This window comes from Alexandromys fortis, unplaced genomic scaffold, assembly GCF_014885135.2.
Source record: "Alexandromys fortis isolate MF-2015 unplaced genomic scaffold, M_Fortis_MF-2015_v1.1 scaffold_99, whole genome shotgun sequence".
In the NCBI taxonomy this organism is placed as follows: Eukaryota; Metazoa; Chordata; class Mammalia; order Rodentia; family Cricetidae; genus Alexandromys; species Alexandromys fortis.
This window is the reverse complement of record NW_026067982.1, coordinates 2,330,196-2,354,501: the sequence shown is the minus strand read 5'-3', so window position 1 is coordinate 2,354,501 and position 24,306 is coordinate 2,330,196. Positions and strand designations below refer to the sequence as shown.

Here is a 24,306-nt window from a genome sequence, read left to right as displayed (position 1 = left end):
TAAGTAAAAGTTTAGGAAAGAAGATAGGAATATGTTAATACTATGGTGCATAAAGCAACAGTAATTAAATATAGCATCACAAAGACTATTTATAATATGTGTGTCTATTTGAGAATTAAGTTAAATTAAAATTTTAATTCTTTTTTTTTAAGATTTATTTATTTATCATGTATACAGCATTCTACCTGCATGTGTGCCTGCATGACAGAAGAGGGCACCAGAGCTCATTACAGATGGTTCTGAGCCACCATGTGGTTGCTGGGAATTGAACTCAGGTCTGCTGGAAGAGCAACCAGTGCTCTTAACCGCTGAGCCATCTCTCCAGCCCCCAAAATTTTAATTCTTTTGTTTGCTTATTTTCAAGACAGTTTCTCTCCGTGCAGCCTCAACTGTTTTGGAACTCATTCTGTAGACCAGGCTGGACTCAAACTCACAGAGATCCACCTGCCTCTGCCTCCCAAGTACTGGGATTAAAGGTATGCATCACCACCGCCTGGCTATAATTTTAAAAAATGATTACATTTTAAAAAAAGATTTATTTACTTTATGGGCATGAATGTTTGGTCTGCATGCATGTGTATGTACCACGTGTGTCTAGTGCCCAAGCAGACCAGAAGAGGGTGTCAGATACCCTGGAACTGGAGTTTCAGGTGGCTATGAGCCATGTTGGTGCTGGTTGACCAGCCAAAGCCTTCCGCAAGAGCAGCCAGTGCTCTTAACCGCTGAGCCGTCTCTCCAGCCCCAGGTGCCTGGATTTTAAATAAGAGGCTAATACCAATGAATCCTATTTGTGTCATGGTTTATTTCACCACTAGAGGCAGATTTTCATTAGCAGTAAAATGTCCAGAGTGAATCAAACACCATAATCACAGGCAGAGAGGAACCTGGGTGCCCAGCTAGCAAAACTTCCGGGGGTGTGATTCTCCATCTGTGATAAAGTATTTTATGACCAAAATGGAAAAAAAAAAAAACCTTGCCATCAAACAACCACGCATATGCAAGCCCCAGTGGATCCTGTTCTAGCTCAAGGCACTGCCCCTGCCTCTGTTCTGTAGAGGCAGTCTGATCTGAGATGGGAAGCCCAGAGCCAGAAGACTGTGAAATACACATCTGAAGGTGGAGAGAGGCAGTGGAGTGCATATACGCTTCCACTCCTTACCGTGCATTTGGCAATCGCCGACAGGGCCTTGGGGCAGCTGTCCCATCCGGCCTGCCTTTTGCGATATGAACAGCGTAGGCATAAGCCAACCAGCGATAAGAATAATCCTCGAAATAATGACCTTTGTTCTTGAGATTCAAAAAAACGGAAGCATATCGCATGATCAGGTTGGCAGGGATCAATGTGCACCATCTGTCCACCTGCATTAAGAAGACGTCCGCCACCCCCAGTTCTGTGATTGCTCGTCATCTACTGGGAGAAGCCTGAGGACACCACCAACTATATGTATAAGCTACCTGTCTAGATGGGCTTTGTAGGAAAAGAGCGCTCCCTGCCAACCCCAGGGTCTCGCGTCTTCCCAGGCTGGCCTCACACTCACTGTGTAGACAAGGGTGATCTTGGGCTTCTTTAAGTGTATTTGCTTTTCCATTTTAGGAACCTACTGTTTTAACCAGAGGTACTCCATTTGGAGTATAAGGGCCAAGACAGAAGTATTCTGCATCTTGTTTATCCAAGCAAACCACAGCCGTCTGCCAGCATGCCAGGAGGCCAAACTGAAGGTTTTATACCTGTGAATGTATCAAATCAAAGGAGAAATGCCAGACTCATTGGAGTCGCTTGACATGCCCCTCCCCTGGGCCAGATCGAATGGAGCCACCAAGACTGAGAGGTGGTAGACCCTGAGCCATTACGTTGTTGCTCACGGGATGCTGAGTTTTGGTTGTTGACTTACAGAATCACCTGGGATCGATGATGAATCATCTGGATTAGCCTGGCCTGTATACCTATAAGGAACTTTCTTAATTGGGCCAGCTGAAGTGGGGAGCCCTACCTTGAATGTTGGCGGCACCATCCCATGGTGGGGTCCCGGTCTGAATGGTGAGGAGAGGGGGCTGAGCACTCACGTATGTGTATGAAGTCGTGTGTGAAGTCATTCTCTCTTCTCTACTGGAGGTGTAGTGTGACTGCTCCGAGCTCCACCACCTTGATCTCCCTCGAGGACGGACTGTAACCTGGAATTGTAAGCCAAATAAAGCCTTTCTTCCCTTGGTTGCTTTTGTTGGATACATTTTTTTATTGTAGAATAGGAAATAAAAAACTAAGACATTAATCGTGATTCATAAGCCTTGTTCAGGAAAATTATCAAAGCAAAAGACCTCCACATTGGTCCTGGGCTCCAACCAAGGACAAAGTGTTTGTCCTGCCTGGAAACTTGGACACATTGACAGCGTTTCCAAGTGACACTCAAAACTGCCTACCATCTGACCTACATACACAGGTGTACAGGTTGCTAAACCTTGTCTGGTTCTGTGTGGGGAGTGGGGACTTTTCATGGTGTCTCCATTGACTCACTCTCTGCCTTCAGTGTAGGGCCTCTAAACCCTGCTGCCTCGTTTTTTAAAAATATTTATTTATTATGGATACAGTGTTCTGCCTGCAGGCCAGAAGAGGGCACCAGATCTCATTACAGATGGTTGTGAGCCACCACGTTGTTGCTGGGAATTGACCTCGAAGCCTCTGGAAGAGGAGTCAGTGCTCTTAACCTCTGAGCCATCTCTCCAGCCCAACCCTGCTGCCTCCTAAAACCTTGTGTAGCTGTAGCTTCAGACCAGTGTCCCTTCCGCTGGTTGGCCGCTGCTGGACCTTTGGAACTTGTCGGGGGGCAGCCTCGACAAGATTACTTTTCTTCCAAAGTGGAGGCGTGGGAATCTAGAAATATAGTAAGGAATACAAACATGTGAACAAAAATAATAAAATGCAGAAACACATAGGACAGTATCGGGAGGGAATTTCAGTGAGTACTGAGAATTCGTCCGTATTTAATTTTCTAACAGTTTAATAAACCCCTGATTTCAAATGGTAGAAGCAGCTGGGCAGTGGTGGCGCAGGCCTTTAATCCCAGCACTCGGGTGGCAGAGGCAGGCAGATCTCTGCGAGTTCGAGACCAGCCTGGTCTACAGAGCTAGTGCCAGGACAGGCTCCAAAACCACAGAGAAACCCTGTCTTGAAAAACAAAAACAAACAAACGAACAAAAAACAAAGAAACAAACAAAACAAATGGTAGGGGCAGAACCAAAGGACTGCGTTAACTTACGAATTGAAGTCATTCACCTCTATTGCCCTTGACTCTTGCCCACGACCAAACACTCCACAGGCAAACCACTCCCTGGGTGGAATCCCAAGTTATTTCCATAAAGGGAACAAGAACCTAGTTCCTAAGACTGTTGATTTAGGTAGAAACCAATTACTTCCCTATTTCAGGAGCAACTAGCCACACCTGTTTACAGTTGCCTTGAGAGAGCAGAACTCTGATTTACAACTGGGTGGGACCTCTGAGTGAGAAGACCAATAATTGGAACTAAAAACAAGTCCCAAAACTCTCTGACCTTTGGCCTCTTTGGCCCTCCTCAGGAACTGATTTATGTGTTCTCTCTCTCTCTCTCTCTCTCTCTCTCTCTCTCTCTCTCTCTCTCTCTCTCTCTCTCTGTCTCTCTCTCTGTCTCTCTCTCTCTCCTCCTCCTCCTTTTTCTTCTCTTTAATTTTTCAAGACAGGGTTTCTCTGTGTATTCCTGGCTGTCCTAGACTTCACTCTTTAGACCAGACTGGCCTTGAACTCAGAGATCCACCTGCCTCTGCCTCCCAAGTGCTAGGATTAAAGGCTTGACTTATTTATTTTATGATTTTGATGTGTGTGATGGAGTATATGTCTGTATATATCATGTTTGCCTGGTACCCAAAGGGACCAGAAGAGGGTGTCTGGTCCCCTGAAACTGGAGTTATGGATGGTTATGAACTACCATGTGGGTGCTGAGAACTGATCCCTACCCTAGCTCTTCTGCGAAAGTAGCAAGTGGTTTTAAACCACCGAGCCATCTCTCCAGGCCCCACGCATGCATTCCCACCAGAGCTTTTGAACTTGCTGTCCCTTAGTAAAGAACAGGCTTGGGTCTCTGGCTCAAATCTGAGTTTGGAGAAGCCCCCGACACCCCACTCCCACCCCGCATCCTCTAAATGTCTTGACCTCTCAGCCCGTTCCCCTGCTTTATTTTCTTCATGCCGTTTCCCACCATCTGATTGTTTTTACTTCATAATGAATTAACTTGAGGGGTTGGTGCATGTGTGCAGAGGTCAGAGGAGGGTGTCTGGTGGCCAACTCTAACTCTCCTCTTTATGCCTTTGAAACAGTCTCTCACTGGAGTTGGAACAAGGCCTATGGGCAGCAAGCCCCAGTGATCCTCTGTCCCTACCCACTACAATACTGGGGTTATAGGCCCATGTGAGGCCATGCCTGGTTTTTTATTTGGTTGCTGGAACCCAAACGTAGGTCCTCGTGTTTGTACAGCACAGAGCCAACTCTCCGGCCCCCATCTGAAGTTATTTGACTGTCTGCCCAACTAAATCCTCCATGGGTGATGAACTATGCCACTTGCCTTCCTATGTGCCAAGAGCACATTGGAAAGTTTGCACACACCTAGTGCTCAGTCAACACTGCAGCAAGTGAAGGACTCTTTTTTTTTTTTTTTAAGATTTATTTATTTATTTATTCTGTATACATTCTTCAAACTGCATGTATGCCTGCAGGCCAGAAGAGGGCGCCAGATCTCATTACAGTGATTGTGAGTCACCATGTGGGTGCTGGGAATTGAACTCAGGATCTCTGGAAGAGCAGCCAGCCAGTGCTCTTAACCATCTCTCCAGCCCAAAGGAATCTATTTTTCAAACTATGCAGAAGCTCTAAAGTGTGCTTGATAGCCGGGCGGTGGTGGCGCACGCCTTTAATCCCAGCACTCCGGAGGCAGAGGCAGGCGGATCTCTGTGAGTTCGAGACCAGCCTGGTCTAGAAGAGCTAGTTCCAGGACAGGCTCCAAAGCCACAGAGAAACCCTGTCTCGAAAAACAAACAAACAAACAAAAAAATTCCTCCATATTTAAAATGGGAAGCAAAGTGTTCCAGATGGCTGAAAGGGTCTGCCATCTGGATCTCTGTGAGTTCGAGGCCAGCCTGGTCTACGAGAGCTAGTTCCAGGACAGGAACCAAAAACTACAGAGAAACCCTGTCTCGAAAAATCAAAATAAAATAAAATAAAATAAATAAAAAACAATAAAGTGTGCTTGATGACTGTCACTAGCACATAAAGGAAGTACAGAAAGAGCTCTCTGGGCAAGGGCTTCAGTGTTCCTTTTGAGCCGCAGACCTCGGACTGGGAATAAGGACTTTCAGGTTGTTTTATTTGCTGTTTGCTCCAGCGGTGTGTCAAGCACTGTACACAGGACGTGATAACATGATGGCCAGAGGAGTCAAGTCTCTGCCTTTGAGAATTTAGTTTTTTTTTTTTTTTTTCTTTTTCGAGACAGGGTTTCTCTGTGGTTTTGGAGCCTGTACTGGAACTAGCTCTGTAGACCAGGCTGGTCTCGAACTCACAGAGATCCGCCTGATTCACAGCCTGGAGCTTGTTCTTAGCAGCTTGTAGTTTTCAGGAAATTGGTAAGCTAATTATTAAACGTTATCCTCGTTACAAACCAAGTTATATAAACTTAAAAATTCAGGCATGACGGTAGCCCCAGCACTTGGGAGCCAGAGGCAAGGGATCAGGAGTTCAAGGCCAGTCTCAACCTGGTTTGAGGCTACCCTAGAAACTGGGGAGGTAGCTGGGGGTGGGGGGTAAGAGTGTGCTCTGCACACACACAGGGTATGAGTTCAGGTGCCCTGTGCCCGCGTGAAGTGCTAAGCTGCAACCTTAGCACTGAGCGCAGGACTGAGGGGAGACAGGGGCGTGCCGGGCTTGCCTGATTGCCAACCTAGCCAAACTATCTACCAGATCTAGGTTCAGCGAAGGACCTGTGTAACAGCTCTTTCTCTCCCCCCCCCCCAAAATGACATGGGACTTCTTATTATGAAAGCTTGGTCTATAGCTAAGACTTGTTCCTAACTAGTTTTTAGAGCTTTTACCCCATTTCTAGCCATCGACATCCTGCCGTGTGGCTCTTGGCCCTTACCCCTCCTCCTGCAAGTCCTGCTTCCTCTGTGTCTGTCTGTCTGTCTGACTACATCACCTTTCTCCCTCCCAGCGTTCCTCTCTCCCTGGAAGTTCCCATCTATACATCCTGCCTGGCTACCTCCTGGCCGGTCAGCTTTTTATTACATCTTCACACGGTGTACAAACATCCCACAACCCTGTTTGAAAAAATAAAATTGGGGAGTGATAGAGAAGGACTTCCTCTGTTCCCCCTCTGTGTGTGTGTGTGTGTGTGCATGCATGTGTGTGTGTGTGTGTGTGTGAATGTGTGTGTGGTGCATGCACACTGGCATAGGACACACACACAAATAAATAAGTAAGTAAATAAATAAATAAAGAATATACTCCACACTTATTACAGCCCTTTTTTAAAAAAAAAAATCTCTTGCTATTATTTATGCTCCTGAGGTTATTTCTGTATACCTACCTGGTGAAATTTCTATGCAATCAGCACCCTTTCTCAATGCCTTCTTTGGCTCATAGGTAGGAAGTCTGAAGTCAGCCTCAGGTAGTGTTTACACCAGGGAATCAGCCAACAACTCAGACTCTACTGGCTCTTACTCTCTTATAGAACCCCAACCCCCTTTGACTCCCAGCAGCTTATGGAAGATAGAATGTGGGGCTGGAGAGATGGTTTAGTGTTTAAGAAGGAGAACTGATATTTCTGCTGGAGTCTGGATACAGCACCCACATCAGGCAACTTATACACATCTGTAATTGCAGCTCCAAGAGATACAACACCTCCCTTTAGTCAGATACACATGTGCGCATACACACACATAAACATTTATTACTTTTATTTACTACTATTTTATTATTGTTGCTAATTTAGCACGGAGGTGTGCACTTTTAATCTCATCACTTGGGGGTTCCTAGGCAAGATGATTGCTGCAAAATTGAGACTGGCCTGTGCTACGTATTAAAATTCCAGGCTTTCCTGGGCTGCAGAGTAAAACTTCTGTCTCAGAAAAGGGAGGAGACAGGAGAGACAGCTCATAGGTCAAGAGCTTGTAGTTACAGAGAACCTGTGTCCTCGTCAGCAACTCACAATTACTTGTAACTCCAGTTCCCGGAGATCTGACACCCTCCTCTGAGTTCCATGGGCACATATGTTCGCATGCAAACACACACACACACACACACACAATTTAAAACTAAATTAAGTAAATCTTGAAAAAAAGAAGAAAGAAGCCAGGCATAGTGGTGCATACCTTTAATTCCAGAACTTGGTAGGAGGAGGCAGATGGATAACTGTGTGTTTGAGGCCAGCTTGGTCTGCACAGTGAGTTCCAGGACAAATCTACATAGTGAGTTCCAGGACAGGTCTACGTAGTGAGTTCCAATTCCAGTGGAGAGTCTCTGTCTTAGAAAGAAGAGGAGGAGGAGGAGGAGGAGGAGGAGGAGGAGGAGGAGGAGGAGGAGGAGGGAAAAGATAAAGGGGAGTTTGTTCACTATGTGTAAGGCTTGATCCTTTAGACCACAAAAATAAATACATAAATAAGCAAGCAAGCCAGGAATAAGGGTAATCCCCACACTGAGACGGATGAGGAGGGAAGACTGTGGGTTTGAGACCAGCCTGGGTAACAACCGAAGTTACAGGCTAGCTTGGGGAACATAGCTGTGTGAAAACAAGAAAATAAGAACGAAACTAACCAAACAAATACAAATCTCCTCTAAATTGCTATGATTTTGTCCTTTAGCAGATCTAGACAAAATATTTCAGACATGGGAAATAACAAATCATACTTTGAATCTGAAGGAATAACAGTGTGGGAACTTGGAACACAATACCCCAGAGAGCGGAACTTTGGCACACATCTGAAGTTAGACAATTGTGAGATGCCATGCGGGTAGTGGAAATTGTACCCAGGTCCTTTGGAAGAGCAGCCAGTGCTCTTAACCACTGAGCTATCTCTCCAGTTCCAGATACAGTGATTTTATATCTTTGGGTGTGCTGTGTTAGAATGTTTGACTTTAAAAATTATTGAGTGGCTGACTCAAGTTTCATGAAAAACTGTTCAATGAATTTTGGCTGGGAATTAGGACAAAATTTCCAGTAGTTACTGAAATGGCCCTAGATATACATCTGCTTATTCTGTACTACAAATTTATATGAAGTGGTGTTCTCAGCATTGGCAGTCATAAATCAAAAGCATCAGCTCTGAAGAATGTTGAAGATTTCTGTTCTGCTTTGCTCCTCTGTCCCTGTGGTAAAAACGCTAACCGGAATTGTCGTCAGGGTTCCTACTGTTGTGACGGAACACATGACCACAGCCGCCTGGGGAGGAAAGGGCTTAATCGGCGTACACTTGCACACCACAGTTTATTATCAAAGCAAGTCAGGACAGGAATTCAGACAGGGCAGGAACTTGGAGGCAGGAGCTGAGGCAGCGACCATGAGGGGTGCCACTTGCTGGTTTGTTTCCTCTGACTTGCTCAGTCTGCTTTCATACAAAACTCAGGACCGCCATCCCAGGGACGGCCCCGCCCACAGTGGGCTCTGCCCTTCCCCATCAACCACTAATTAAGAAAATGCTTTACAGTGAATCTTATTGAAGCATTTTCTCAACTGAGGCTCCTTCCTTTCAGATACTGCTAGCTTGTGGTAAGCTGACATAAAAGTAGTCAGCACAAGAACCAACTTGGAGAAGAAAGGATCCATCACTGAGAGGAGTTGGGGGAGGAACCATGGCAGAAGCTGCTTGCCTTCCATGTTTTATTTAGCTACCATTCTTCCTTTCTTTATAGACTTTATTCTGTTTTTATGTGTATAGTTGTTTTGCTTGTATGCGTGTATGTATGTATGTATGTATGTAGTATGTACGTACGTGTGTATGTACGTATGCATGTATGCATGTATGTATGTATGTGTACCATGTGCCTACCTGGCACCTGAGAAGGACAGAAGATATGTCGGCTACCCTGGTAGTGAAGTTACAGATAACTGTGACTACTGAGAATTACCTCAGGTCCTCTGCAAGAGCCACAAGTGCTCTTAATCACTAAGTTGTCTCCTTTGTCCCTCAGTTGCTTCAAGACAGGGTTTTTCCTTAGCTTTTGGTTCCTGTCCCGGAACTAGCTCTTGTAGACCAGGCTGGCCTCGAACTCACAGAGATCCGTCTGCCTCTGTCTCCCGAGTGCTGGGATTAAAGGCGTGCACCACCACCGCCTTTAATTTAATTCTTTATATAAAATTAAACAACTGCACCTATCTAATTAATATGTAAATCTGCTTCCATTGTTAATAAATGGTAAAATTATGTGTATGCCAAATAATTATTTTTAGCATAAATCTGTGATCTGTCATCAGTAAATACTTGATTTGTTTAATTTTTATTTTTTAAAATATTATTTTTGGTGTGTGTGTGTGTGTAGATGGAGGCCAGAAGAGGGCATGAGATCCCCTGGAACTTTATGTCTATTTTATATAGCTGGGGTTACATAAAAGAATTCTCAGGCTAGGTGTGGTGACATGCCCTTTAATCACAGCACTCGGGAGGCAGAGGTTGATGCATTTCTGTGAGTTCAAGGATAGCCTGGTCTACATTATTAATGATTGATATGGGAGTCCAAGTCTGAATGAAAAAAAAAAATGAGGCCATGACGGCTCCCAGGTATGCCTGAGGAGGTTTATGGTAGACACTAGGGAGGAAAACCAGCCAGAGGCATCTGGAAGAGTTCAGACTGAACAGGGCTGTGAGAGGAGGGAGAGGTGGGGTTGGGTGTGTGGTGGGGGCAAGAGGCCAAGAGACCAGCGTGGCTAAAATGGCTGAGGTTATATAGGGGTCGGAGGCTGGGGCAAGAGAAGCCCAGGCCCTGTGCTGGAGAGGTTTGGAGAGGTGAGAAAATACTGGGAGGAGCCACAGATTCTAAGTGAGAATTGTCTTAAGTTTCTTACCAAACACAGGCCACTGTGGGTTGTGCCACCCATGAGCCCCAAAGCTCTGTGTAAGAAAACAGGTTGTGCAAACCTGTAACACTCTTTTGTGGCCTCTGCTTCAGTTCCTGCCTCCAAGTTCCTGCCCTGTTCAAGTTCCAGCCCTGACTCCCCTCAGCGACGGAGTGTGACCTGAGAGTTAAAAGCTGAACCCTTTCCTCTCCAAATTGCTTTGGTTGCGGTGTTTTATCACTGCAATAGAAACCCAAAGCTGCTGGGGGCTGGAGAGATGGCTCAGAGATTAAGAGCACTGACTGTTCTTCCAAAGCGTTCCTGTTCACAGCCATCTGTAACGAGATCTGGTGCCCTCTTCTGGCGTGCAGGCATGCATGCAGACAGAGCACCGTGTACATAATAAATAACTCTTAAGACAGAGCAAAACCCAAAGCCTCTTGAAGAATCACAGCCTTGTCAGGTTCAAGTAATACTGGGCTGATTTTGCTTACAACCCAAGGCATCTTTATTAAACCAGCAGGCGGGAGAGATGTATGCTTGCTATCCCCTAAGACTAAAGACCTTTCTTTATCCCAAGCTCCCTGGAGTTAGTGTTGCTATGGAGACTTCTGAACTACTTTAGAAAGAAACATGCAAACTAGCATCAGGTGAAATAAATTTCAGACCTCTTTAGGAAAAATGGACTTGGGAAAGAATGGGGTCTAGATTTTGGCTTTGCTATTGGCGTCACAGCTAAGAGTGAGGCATTGATAGTCTTGCCTCTGTATGGAGCATTAAATGTCTATTGTCTATCCTATCAAACACTGCAAACTCGTGCTTACGGCAAAGAATTCATATCCTTTTATCTCCCCTACCTTGCAGTGTCTGTGGAGGCAAGAAGCATGTGATTCCCCAGAAGCTGGAATTACAGGCTGGGAGCAAAACTGGCAAAACTCAGGTCCTCTGCAAAAGCAGTGTGTGCTCTTAACTGCGGAACCCAGCAAATACATTTTTCTATTAAAACCACGAGTAGCGCTCTTTGGTATTTCGAGGTTTGTTTTAGCCTCCTTTTAGTTTAGGATGGTCCAGATGTGTTGCTATAGTTGACCTTTAATAATCAGTGCTTTCATTACTCATGCAAAGAATTGAAAACAAGAGCCAGGGAGGTGGGTCAGCAGGTGTAAGAGCACTTAATGCTTTTGCAAAGGACTTGGGTTCGATTCCCAGCACCCACGCGGTGGCTCACAATGGTCCGTAACTCCAGTTCCAGCAAATCCAACATCCACTTCTGACTTCCCTGGGCACAGGCACAAACATACAGGCAAAACACTCATACACATAAGAAAAGAAATAAACTTCGTTAAAATGAAATTAAAACACCTAGAAAGTAATTGCTTGGTAAACCCTAACTTCCCCATCAGGACTATCCAAGGTAGATGAGTCTTCACTAAGAAGCCAGACCCAGAGGGGTTCTGCTCTGAATTTTGACAGTTCAAAGATGGGTAAACCTTTCTAGGGTTTTTAAGCTTTGAGATGAAAAGCTGCAGATGGATATGGTGGTGTGGGGCTGGCAGATGTCGCCGGGTGCAGCCAGACCATGGCCAGCGCCAACTCTTCAGTCGAGATAGCGCCTGCGCCAGGTACTTGTAGGTGAAGAAACTTGGAGACCATGTGTCGAGTTCGCCTGTTCCACTGAGGTCTCCAATCTGGCGAGGAGCTCCGCTTCCCGGGAAACCACACACCTGCCACTCCTCGAGCCTTAGGCACCGAAGGGCGCGGCCAGGGAGAGAGGACACGCCCACGTTGGTGACTCAACAGCGGGCGAGTCCTAAACCCTGGAGAGAAGTGGTCCTCCAAGAAGGTGCGCCTGGGGGGCTGGTTGGAGGCGTGTCCAAGCGATGCTGACATCACAGGGCGGGGCGCTCTCCTTGTAAGACAGTGAAGCTGGGGGCGGCGGAGGTCACTTGAGATCCTGAGTGGCACGGAGCCGCTTCTCCTATGGTGATCCCCTCCCTGCCAATCATGTTCCTGCGGAGCAGCGTCTCGAGCCTCCTCCGCGCGCAAGTGCATTGCGTTCTGACGAGATCCGTCCACTCTGTGGCTGTGATCGGAGCCCCTTTCTCTCAGGGACAGGTGAGAGTTGGGACCCGAGCTGACCGGTCAGGGAGCCCCGACAGAGTGGCATGGGACCAGGAGACGAGAATGAGAAGAAACGCCGCGAGGGGTGGGGTGGGGGAGCTCGCGGGTTCCCGTGGCTGGCACCGGAGCGCACTTGGTTGGAATTTTCCCTGACCCAGATTGAGATGAGGGACGGATGGAAGGCGAGGGGTGGAGGGCAGTGGGCATCGAGAGGACAATGGACATCGAGAGGGCGGGCTTCTGCGGCCTTTTCGGGTCGACGGAGAGATCGGTATTTCCAGCTTGGGGTAGTGAAGAGGAAGAAAAGGGAGAGGAAAGAAGAGGACTCCATAGAGGAGCTGGAGAGGGCAAAACCCGGTGTCGTTGGAAAACTGTAGGAGAGATCAGAGATTGCGACCAGGGGAATAAGGAAAACTTGCCGGAAGAGCATTAACCAGGAAAGAAATCAATGCTGGCCTCGCCAGTTGCGGGAGGACCCGACGTGCTTTGTTCTGTCTTCAACGAAAGAAACCTGCTGTCGGGGAGAGCTCGCTCACTGGCTCACTGTTGGGAAAGCCCAGCCAACCACACACTCTCAGCCACCGGATCATAGCCTAACTCGGTCCCGTCCCAGCCTGGGACTCCTCTGGTCCGGCTCTCAATGAGAGACTCACAAGGTTGATTTGCTTTCAATAGTGGAATTTCCCCTCTTCTATCCATTAAACACTTAATGAAATGACCAGACCTCTATGGTGTAAGTTTTGATGCTGTGGCAGGTTTACAGAGGAATCTGTTAGGGACTCAAGTGTAGCATCACTGTGTCAAAGTGTTTCTGCCCCTTTGCTCAACCTTCCCTTATGTCTGTGGAATTTTTATGATTCACAGAAAAAGGAAGGAGTGGAATATGGTCCAGCTGCCATTAGAGAAGCTGGATTGCTGAAGAGGCTCTCCAAATTGGGTAAGTGCTTGGGTTTCCAGTGTTCAGGCCTGGAAACAGACCTGTTTAGAACTGTATCTCTTATATCCTGGCCCTGTGGGATCAGCTGTACGTGGTTTGCACCATCTTGGGGGTATCCTTTGGATTCCTTCTGCAGATAATCATCGGGGAGTCTTGAGGAAAAGTCTTGTAAATGGTATACAGTGAGTGAGACAGAACAAAGTAGAGCCCGGAACAGCCACCAGCGAATGGCACGTGCAGCCGAGGATGCTATCTAGCTCCAGCTTTAACTGCACAGTTGGCCTTTTCCAGTAACACGGTAGCTTCCCTAACTCAGAATTTTTTTTTTCTTTTTTCAATTTTCGAGACAGGGTTTCTCCTTAGCTTTTGGTTCCTGCCCTGGAACTAGCTCTTCTAGACCAGGCTGGCCTTGAACTCACAGAGATCCGCCTGCCTCTGCTTCCCCAATGCTGGGATTAAAGGCGTGCGCCACCACCGCCCGGCCTTCCCAACTCAGTCTTGAGATGCTTCTGAGTCATCAGTCTCGCCTGCTGCCCTCTCCAAACCATTTCCTCTCTGGGGTTACCAGGCTTGTATTATTGTAATCAGTACATAGATGGATTTTTTCAAAACTAATTGTGAAATCACTTGGGTGACTTGTTAAAAGCAGTTTCTAAACTCCTCCATGGAAGAGTTCTCTGGTCTGAGGTAGGGGCTAGATAGATAGGTCTGTGCATTTTTACAGGCCTCCTTGTAGTCGGATTTGCAAGTTTCTGTCTCATAGTTAAGGTAGTATTTAGGGTTTTAGGACTATAAACGCCATGTCTACAATGATGGAGAACTATTATCACCAAGGTACCAAATTTCAATACCTGTATGGTATCTAACCCAAACATTTCTAGCATGTCCTCCATTGTCATTAGGACCATTCACATGTCTTTTCTGGTGCTGTGAACACAGAATTCACAGTCAGTAGAGAGCTTTGGCCATGGGAATGCAGAATCATGGTGAACGACAGAATCTTTGTCCACTTTTACTCTGAAAGAGTTGCTGATTGTGAGGCCATGCCCAGGGCCACTCATCTTCCCAAATCAATAATGAGATCACCTAATGTATCCCTTTTATGTGGGACCATGATAGAGAACCGAAGATGGATGAAAGTAAAGATCACCAAAGTCAAGTTGGCGAACCAGTGAATTTATTAGGGTGACTTACAGGAGCATGGGTGAGGGGTTACTTACAGGAACATGAGGTCTCAAGGGCAGCTGCATTATTGACAGCCCACCCTAGTTTGAGTGTATATGAAAATAACTGTAGTCTCTTGAGCACTTGCAAGTTAGCATGGGTCAAATTTTAGCCCTTTGGCAAGGTTGAGATTTGCGATGTCTTTGAATGGACTTGAGTAACTAGATTATGGGTGATTGGATGAAACAGAAAATAAGAAAAAATAGCAAGAAAAGCAGATTTTTGTTGTTGTTGTTATTAGAGACATGGTCTCTCTGTATATCCCTGGCTGTCCTAGAATTTGCTAAATAGACCAGGCTGGCATTGAACTTGAAGAGACACACCTGCTGCTCCCTCCAGAGTGCTGGGATTAGAAGTGTGTGCCACCGCGCCTGGCAGAAAAGCAGATTTGAGTATAAAATAAACTCGGTTTGGAACATGATGTGTTTTCCAAAGGAGGCACGAGAACAAAGATGAAGAAGCTAGTGTGGCTTTCTAGAAGGAAGGTCTTAGTTGGGGCAGAACTGCAAGAATGGAGGAGGGGTCCAGTGATGTCTCAGAAGTGAACAGCACTTGCTTCGGCAGAGGTTTGGTTACCAGCACCCACATGGCTGCTCACATCTGTAATCACAGGGGATCTGATGCCTTCTGATCTCCATGGGCACCAGGCATGCACGAGGGGCACTTACATATGAGCGACTAGGAGTCAGACTCCATGGTAGGCATGAGGAATTTCCAAGACTTCTTTCTCACCCTCCTGACTTGAGACAAAAGCCCAGCAGCTTAAAACAAAGCCTTGTAGGCTTTCTTGTTCTCCCACCAGCAGGTCAACAAGTTCAAAGCCAGGTCCAGCACATGTTATACGACAGATGTGTTGTATACGACAGATGTGTGGCCAATCAGCCATCCTCTTTCTACAAACCAACCGGTTCTTCAGAGACTTAAAACCCCTAGCCCCCAAGAAGAGACTGGATTTTCCCATCTTTGTAGAGGGTCTTTGTCTTTGTGTGTCTGTTACGTGTGTCTCTTTCCTCACCCCCAATAAACACCTTTCTTCAACCGCTGATTCTTTCTCTTCCCGTTTGCTGTGTTTGAGATTGTTCTGCTGTGCCCTGTTGCACCCAGATTTCCCCTGCCTCTTAATTCTTTTTTTTTTTATTTTTATTTTTATTTTCAAGACAGGGTTTCTCCGTAGCTTTTGGTTCCTGTCCTGGATCTAGCTCTTGTAGACCAGGCTGGCCTTGAACCGCCTGCCTCTGCCCAGTGCTGGGATTAAAGGTGTGCGCCACCATCGGCTTGCCTCTTAATTCTTTATCTGACAGAAAATGAACTCAATCAAGACCCCTGGGCGGTATCACCTATATACACACACAGGTAAAAAACACACACATGAAATGTGATTGGTCACCTGGGTCTACCACAGTGAACAAATGTCAGAGATACTTATTTGTGCGTTTTCAGCTATGAGGGTCTCTCAGGAAGGGACCTAGGAAGGACCCATCAAGGGAGAGATTGACGTGTTGACCTAAAGAGAATGTTTTGGGAGCAAAGCAAGCAGAAGTGTGACAGGAAGTCCAGCAAAAGAAAGGATCCTGGGGCATGAGCAGAAAAGTTTCAGTGGAGGCCGACTGTCATGGAGCTCAGCTTGTACCTCCTGACAGTCCCTTAACCACTGAGAGCAAATACAGATGCCATGGCCCTGGTATCTCTTCTCATACTTAGAATTTCTAATGTCTGAACAACTACCACAGGGTCTCTTTCTATCTGCCATTTTTGCCTTAATAAAATGGATTTCTCGTCTGTTATCGGGAAAAGTGGCGGGCAGATTCAAGAAGAAACAAGAAACATCTGAGAAATGTGAACTCTGTGATGAGGGACCAGAAAATTCCCGGGCAGCTTCTTGAATTATAGCACCCGTGGCCGCCTACCACTGTCTTGGTCTTTCATCCAGCAGCGCTACTGGCTCGTGGCCTCCTCACTCTCAAAGCTGAGTCACATGACGGCAATTACTATTTATCAAGGCTTGTTGCCACTTCTAAGCACGAACATTCCTTCTACTTGTCATGACAAAAGGGACCGTTGTCCACGGCCTCAGAGCTTGAGTAGACTCTGGAGCAGAAGGAAGGACGTTCCTGGGCCTTGACAGAGCAGGGCTCTTCAGTTTCCACATTCCACCTTATTTTCATTGCAGCTGGAACTGTGGCCCGTTGACCTAAGTTCCTCCAAAACCTAGCATGCATAGCTAATTTTGATTTGAAATTCCAGAGGGACTGTGACAATATCTTCTTTGGAACATTCTGTATTGTGGGTGTCATTAGTTTTTTTTTTTTTTTTTTTTTTTTTAAGTTGGTGTCTTGCTATATGACCTTGGGTGACCTGGAACTCCGGGTGACCTCAAACTTCCAGCCATCTTTCTGCCTTTGCCTCCCTAGTCCTAGGGTGGTAGGTCTGTGTCACCATACCTGGCTTTAGATTTCAATTCTTAACGATTCTCTTGAACGATTTCTGGGACCATCTCAGATACGTAAGTTGTTTTTCTGCTTAGGTCGGTTTCTGTTTGCAGCTTAAACACCTTAACCGGCACACTAGTTCAGGAGTACCAGTGAGAACAGATTGCTGCAAAACCCTTGACTGCAAAGTTTTGAGCTTCTGCCCCCACTGACTTACACAGTCTTCTCGTGAGCTCATCCAGTGTGCTAGTTGGTTTTTGTGGCCTTTAATCTTGGATCGTATCTTAATTCTTTTGTATTTCAGCAACTTTCCTGTCCTAGTAGGCGCTTTGATTTCTGAACTGTTACATTCCTTAACATGACTCCTGGAAACAGCCGTCTAAAGTCTTGACTTGCTTACAAATATCAAGTTCTCAATAATAATCCACCTATCGTGACTGGATTTTTTTTTTCATTCTGTTTTTAGTGCGATGGTTACAGGACTATGTAGCCATCAAGACGCATGGAACTTAAAATGTGAATTAATATAAAGTATGCCTAAGTATGCCTTAAATCTGTTTGGAAAAGTTTCCCACATCAGTTTCTTTTTTACTCTGTCCCTTCTTTCTTCCCTCCACATCCCTGTTCTCCTTCTTTCAGTAGCTCTCATTGTGTATCCCAGGCTGGCCGCAAGCTCACAATCCTCCTGCCTTAGCCTCTGAGTTAGGATTCACAGGCAGGTGGCACTGTGTCCAGCTTAGGTTTATTTTCCTTAACAGCTTTTGGGCACTGAAACTATAAAGAGCTGGGCATGGGGCAGCAGGTCTTTAATTCAGAGGCAGAGGCGGGTGGATCTCAGAGTCTGAGGCCAGTCTGGTCTAGGTCATGAGCTAAAGGGCTAGCCAGCCAGAGTCTGTCTCCAAACAAAACCAAACATATGATGAGCATATTAGTTTACTAGTGTGTGTGTGTGTGTGTGTGTGTGTGTGTGTGTGTGTGTGTGTAGAGTTGCAATATCTTGTATTTGCATATTTGCATTAGAACGCTGCTAATGCTAAGTTCTAGACCTACCCCTAGTGAACTAACCAAATTCCTGTTAACAACGCTCTGATGAGGTGCAGCTGGACATGTATGTCGGAGGCCATGAGCACTTAACAGAGGGAGCAGAAGCCAGGGATGGGATTAGCAAAGGCTGGAGATGGGAGAGCTCTGCCCGTTAGAGAGGAGGCCTGGCTGAAAGGGGCTAAGTGAGGAGACGGGGCAGAAGGAAAGGGGTCTGAGCAAATTTGGAAGAACAAGGTTTCAGGCAGAGAGATCAGTACCAGCAAAGACCCTGAGGCAGATCTAGAATATTAATGGAACAGAACCCATTCCCGAGCCCTCACCAAGATTGCTGTGTTCAGAGGGGTGGACCGTCTGCCTCAGGTTTTTAGCATCTCAAAGACAGTTCCCAGGAAACTGTAGTTATATGATGATTCCAGTCGTTTCTTAGAATGCTCTGTTTATAAGGCTTTTCTCCCCTTGGCTGGCAAAAGCAGGAAAAAGAATAATCTTCTATAAATGGTGTCAGGACAACTGATACCCACATACCAAAAATAAGTAACTTTTAAAAAAGAACTCTTACTCCATAACATTTATCAAAATTCCTCATTAGCTCATGCTGGAGAGATGGCTCCGTGGTTAAGAGCACCCACGTGCGTCTCCATATTGGAGTTCCAATTCCAGGGAATTAAACACACTCTTCTGACATCCAAGGACACCAGGCATGTGCATAGTTTACATGCATACATACTTGCCGGCACTTAAACACATGCACATAAAATAAAAAGAAGTTTTTAAAGATTTTTTAAAGACTTGGCATCTACCAAAGTTCTAAATTTAATGTGAAGTTGCAAAACTGTAGGAGAAACCGCAAGTGTGAATTTTTGTGACCTCTTGTATTGATTTGGCATGAGGAAGACTAGGATCCACACAAACACACTTCCCATTAAGCCCACTATCCAGCACAGGGGCATTAGGATTCAGTTTTCAGCACAGGATTTTTGAAGGGACACATTCAAAACCAAAGCAAGAATCGAGCATGAAACCAAACTGCAGCACTGCTTTGGATCTTCCTGGGCCACGGTGCCCTGGTGGGATGGGATGGGCCATCTGTCCTAGGGAAAGAGGAGCTGAGGCCTGGGTTGAGAAATACCATCTTTTCAGGCTTCCCTACTCTGCCACACTCTGAGCTTTTTTTTTTTTGTTGTTGTTGTTTTGTTTTTTGAGACAGGGTTCCTCTGTGGCTTTGGAGCCTGTCCTGGAACTAGCTCTTGTAGACCAGACTGGCCTCGAACTCACAGAGATCCGCCTGCCTCTGCCTCCCGAGTGCTGGGATTAAAGGCGTGCGCCACCACCGCCCAGCTGTTCATGTGTTTTATGTGTTTTGCCTGCATGTGCATACGTATGTGTACCACATGCGTGCCAAGCACCCTCTGAGGCCAGAAGAGAGCATTGGATCCCCTGAAGCTGAACTTAGAGACAGTGCTCAGAATCCAACATGGGTCTTTAAGAGCAGCAAGTACTCTTAATTACTGAACCGTTCTTCTAGCCCTTTAAAAAACATTTTTAATTGTGTTTCTGCAGTGTGCATGTAAAAGTCGGAGGACAACTTATACAGTCTAGCAGGCACGGGGTACATACCCATAAAGCCCAGTCAGTACCTGGGGACTGAGGGAGAAGCCAGTTTGGTTAGAAAGTTAAAAAAAAAAAAAATTAAAACACCTGGTCTTCAACACCAACGTTGGCTGGAGATCCTACGGTTTTTTTGCTCCTATTTTCCACAACAGCTCCTTATCTATAATCTTGAGCCCTTACCAACTCAGATGCAAACTCTTTTTAAGTTCTCCTCCCAAATTAGTTGTAATAACAAGAGCCAGGTTTTCCTCCACTCTCATCAGAGTCTGCATCTGATCCCTGTATTGGGTAGCTAAGCTTGCACAAGAGCCTGAGATAGCACCAGATGAAAAAAGTTAATTTCACTTTCAAGTAAACAATCTGGAGAGAGGCCTGGAACTGGTTTGGTGGCTCTGTCTTCAGACCTAGATTCTTCACTTCTATTGGCAAGGCCGTGACTTGATGGTCATATACTCATGTCTGGGAGCAGGACAGATACATGAACAGAGGAAGGCACGAGGGCAGGGGGAACGTTTCCCTTTCTAAGGAGCCGTGGTAGGGCATCTTTTTCCACACGCTTGTTGGCTGGCCCTGGTTATGTGGGCACATCCGGTTTCCAGGGAAATCTTCTCTGTGGATGGAAGGCCAGGTTTTGGCCCTCGGCCATCTCATTAAGCTTTATATTTGGGCTTAAGCACTTGTCACTGTTTCACCTGAGACATTTTTATGCATTTGTAGATACATAGCTATACAAATCAAACATTTTCTGATAATCATACTTTTTTAAAACAACCCCTTATTATGCAGTTTTAACATTTATTAAAGACAATAGCAAACCATCCGCTAATGAAATGGATGTGTCTGGTTTTACATGCAGAATTGAATCTTGAGCCTGGTGTGCTGGCTCATGCCTATAACTAACCCTAGTGCTGAAGAGGCAAAGGCAGGAAGATCATAACAGTTAGAGGCCATCAAGAGACAGTAAGTTCCAGGCAAATCTCTGAGTGCATCTTAAAAAAAAATAACCTTAGAATATTTGATTTTTGCAGGACATAGTTACTGTCAATGTTTTTCAAATTGATCAATATTTTCATTCCATATTCATCAGCTTTGAGAATGCTGCTTCACATAAATATGTCATACAAAGTGGAAGAATTATGTTTAGAGTTATTTCAGAGCCCCAAATCCACACCCAAATTCATGTAATGAATTTGAAAAAAAATTTAAATCAATTTTATGTATGAATGTTTTGCTTGCATCTGTATGTGCTTGGTGCCTCAGGAGGTCCGAAGAGGGCATCGGATCCCCTAGAACTGGAGTTACCAACAGTTGTGAGCCACCCTGGGGGTGCTGGAAATCATGCCTATGTCCTTTGCAAGGGTAAGAAGTACTTTGTAACCCGTGAGCCATCTCTCTAGCCCCCATGTAATGATATTTTAAATGAAACTCAAGTCAGCAACTCAAACAGTAAGTGTATTTTTTTGCCTTTAAATTGTTTCATTTATTTATTGTGTGTCTCTCTGTGTGAGGTGAGTCTTCCCACCCAGGATGGTTTAACAAAATTGATGCAGACATATGATAAACAAGTTTTGGGAAGTCTTAGGTTACAACATCAGTTTCAAAGAAAACCTAAGAGGAAGGATGGAGAGAGAAACCACAAGATGCCTCGCATAACCTGTAATCCCCAAGAATGTCCTGTCCTTCCTTCTTACTATGTTGATCTTGTTACCATTTAAGCTCAACTGGCAGAAGAGCTTGGAAACTCTTTGTTCTTTGAGATTGTCACTCTTCTAGGAAGTCTGGCGACAGGGCTGGGACCCTTGCCCCCGTGTATCTGGTTATAGCTTCAGGCCATGAATTTTAAGTCATTATATTAAGTCCAAACAATTTTTCTTTTGAAGTGTAGGGTCTCACTATGTAGCCCCAGCTGTCCTGGAATTGTTACATAGACCAGGTTGGCCTCAAACTAAAACTGGAACTCACAGATCTGCCTGCCTCTGTCTTCTGAGTGCTGGGACTGAAAGCATCCACCACCATGCCTGGCTCAAATACATGTTTATTAGTTAAAATAGGAACCATTACAATCAACACATTTGTGCCACAGTGAAATAAGTTCATTCCTGCAGTGTAAAAAAAAAAAAATAATCTGCTCTGGGATTTGACAAAGTCCTGGGAAGCACTTTTGGCATCCTGCTGCCTGTGCTAAGGGATGTTTGAAGAAGCCGTAGTCTAGTGGTAAGAGGTCAGGGGAACATGGCAGATGAGGCAGAACTTCATTGCCCAACTGGTTCAGCTTTTGAAGCATCGGCTTTGTGATGTGTAGGGAGGCATTGTTGCTGTACAGAATCGGGCCCTTTCTGCTGACCAGTATCTACCATAGGTATGGCAGTTTGCGGTGTGCTCTCACAGGTTTGCAAGGGTCTTCTCCACGCTGTTTTTGGTTCCTGCTGTCCTGAACCTGGGGAGACCTGTCCTTAGACACAAAAGGGCAAGACCCTAGCTAGGTATGACAGAGCCACAAACCAGGTCCCTGAATCACGACCGAGGAAAGTCTGTTCTTCACCTGTATGGTACACACACATGGCTATATTCAAGCTCTATTTTGAGTAGTTAGCTGCAGCAACTTTGCCTATTCCAACTAATTCTGTTTTAAAAGATTATGTAATATGCATAAAGGCCTATAAGAACACAGTTGTCAGGTTTGGGGAGTAACATGGGAGCCTTTACCATTAAATACATATTCATTTTTAGGAAGAATTTCTATTGCCTATAAGGGAAGAGGAACAATGCACAGCAAAACAGCACTGGTACAAACTGTACTTGTAGAAGGCCCTTCCTTGGCTCCCGCAGTCATTGCCTCTACTTTTTACCTGGCACTCAAACTGTGAAAATTAAAGAGGCAAGTTAGGGAGGTCATCAGATGGAGTAGTCACTTAGGTAGGGTTTTTTAAGATAGAAGCCCCTTCAGGGTCTGCTTCTTAGTTTTGTGGAAACGCAAGGCAGAGCTCATAAAGTTTTCATAGCCAGACTCGTTGACGGTGTAAATTATCAAAAATGCATGCAGCTGGGCATAATTAGATTGAGAAATGTTCCGTCAAGAAGCCCTTGTGGGGGTGTGAGGCATCCCGGTAGTGAGAAACAGGAAGGCCATTTGGTAAGAAGGGATTAGTAAATTGAGTGGATAATATCTCTGTACAATACTTTATATGTATGGGTGTTTTGCCTGCATTCCTGGTGCCCACAGAGACCAGAAGAGGGCATCAGATCCTCTAGAACTGGAGTTACAGATAGTTGTGAGCTATCATGTGGGTGCTGGGAATTGAACTGGGTCTTCTGGAAGGGTGGCCAGTCCAGCCCTCCAGGATTGGTGTTCATAAGAGTCAACATTCAGTGTGTAAGTGAATCTGTTAACCTACCTCCAGCCATTGATTAGTGCCTGGGATCAAATCTAGGCTCTCATGCGTGCTAAACAGTTGTTCCACCCCAGAGTTACTCCCTAGCCCCAGAGCTGTGCATCTAATGAGCAGAATCCTCTCCTGAAGTGCAGTCTGTTCCCTGAAGTACTGTGGTAAGATTGCCAGGGTCTTTTAGACCTCAGGCAGCTCCCTTGTGTTCAGTGCATGTGAGCAGAATACTGTTTTCTGCCAGGCTTCTAGCACTTTACACCCTGGTAGCCTTGGTTGGACTTGAGTGTTCGTTACTTATCTTATCCACTGGAGCTTTAATATCCTTGTTTTTCTTATTGGTCATATGAAGATTTCTATGAGTTAAAAGGTTTGGCAAGTAGTTCTGCAAGTTAATATTAACATTATTATAACCTTTTGTATTAGTCAGGGTTCTCTAGAGAAACAACTTATAGAATGACTATATATGCGCATATATATATACACACACTCATACACACACATATGCTCACTCATTTTATGTATTTGTTTAGAAAGGGGATTTATTAGAATGGCTTACAGGCTGTGGTCCAGCTAGTCCAACAATGGCTGTCTCCCAATGGAAGGTTCAAGAACTGAGTAGTTGTTCAGTTGATGAATCTGGAGGTTCCAGCTGGTCGTCAGTAGACACCAGAATTCCTAAGAAGTAGGCTCTAGGGGACTTACTAGCGAGCGTGAGAGTAAGCACACAGAGAGGGAGAGTGCCTTCTTCTTCCACGTCCTTTATATGGGCTGCCAGCAGATGCTGTGGTCCACATTAAAGGAGGCTCTTCCCACCTCGATCCTACTTCAAATGATTTAATAAGAAATTCTGCATAGGTGTGCTGTTAGGATTTTAGTTAATTCCAGATGTAGAGAAGTTGACAACCAAGAAGAGTCAGCACACCTTTTGTGGTCAACATTGTAGTATTACAGAACAGCAAGTGTGTCCTCGTTTCTTATAACACATTAAGAACCTCATGCTTGATGATGTTTAAGGAAGTCACTGGGACAAACAAGGGGGTCGAAACACTCCAGATAAAATAGGAATCATCTGAGATCTGTCCAGCCGAGCCAGAGAGATGGCTCAGTGGCTAAGGGCACTTTACTATCCCAGAGGACTGGAATTCAGTTCCCAGCATCCACCTTGGCTCCACAGCCTATTGTAACTCCAGCTCTAGGGGATTTTGCACCCTTCTCTGGCCTCAGAGTGTCTGTCTGTAAGCTGTATGTGTTCAGGTGCCCCAGAGCTAGAGCTAGAGGAGGCTGCGGAGCCGCCCAGTGTGGGTACAGCACAGCGACAGAACTCCTCTTTCTAAAAGATCAGCAGTGCCGGGCGGTGGTGGCCACGCCTTTAATCCCAGCACTCGGGAGGCAGAGGCAGGCGGATCTCTGTGAGTTCAAGACCAGCCTGGTCTACAGAGCTAGTTCCAGGACAGGCTCTAAAGCCACAGAGAAACCCTGTCTCGAAAAA

General features: G+C 45.6%; 1 protein-coding gene across 1 annotated transcript in view; it reads left to right on the top strand.

The window, feature by feature from the left end:
* Window positions 1–11,899: 11,899 nt before the first annotated feature.
* Arg2 (arginase 2) overlaps window positions 11,900–24,306 on the top strand; it is a 23,630-nt gene continuing 11,223 nt past the window's right edge. Inside the window, exons 1-2 of the mRNA XM_050158515.1 lie at window positions 11,900–12,180; window positions 13,051–13,123. Coding sequence (XP_050014472.1) covers window positions 12,046–12,180; window positions 13,051–13,123 — 208 coding nt within the window. The 5' untranslated portion in view covers window positions 11,900–12,045. The remainder of the gene's footprint in view (window positions 12,181–13,050; window positions 13,124–24,306) is intronic.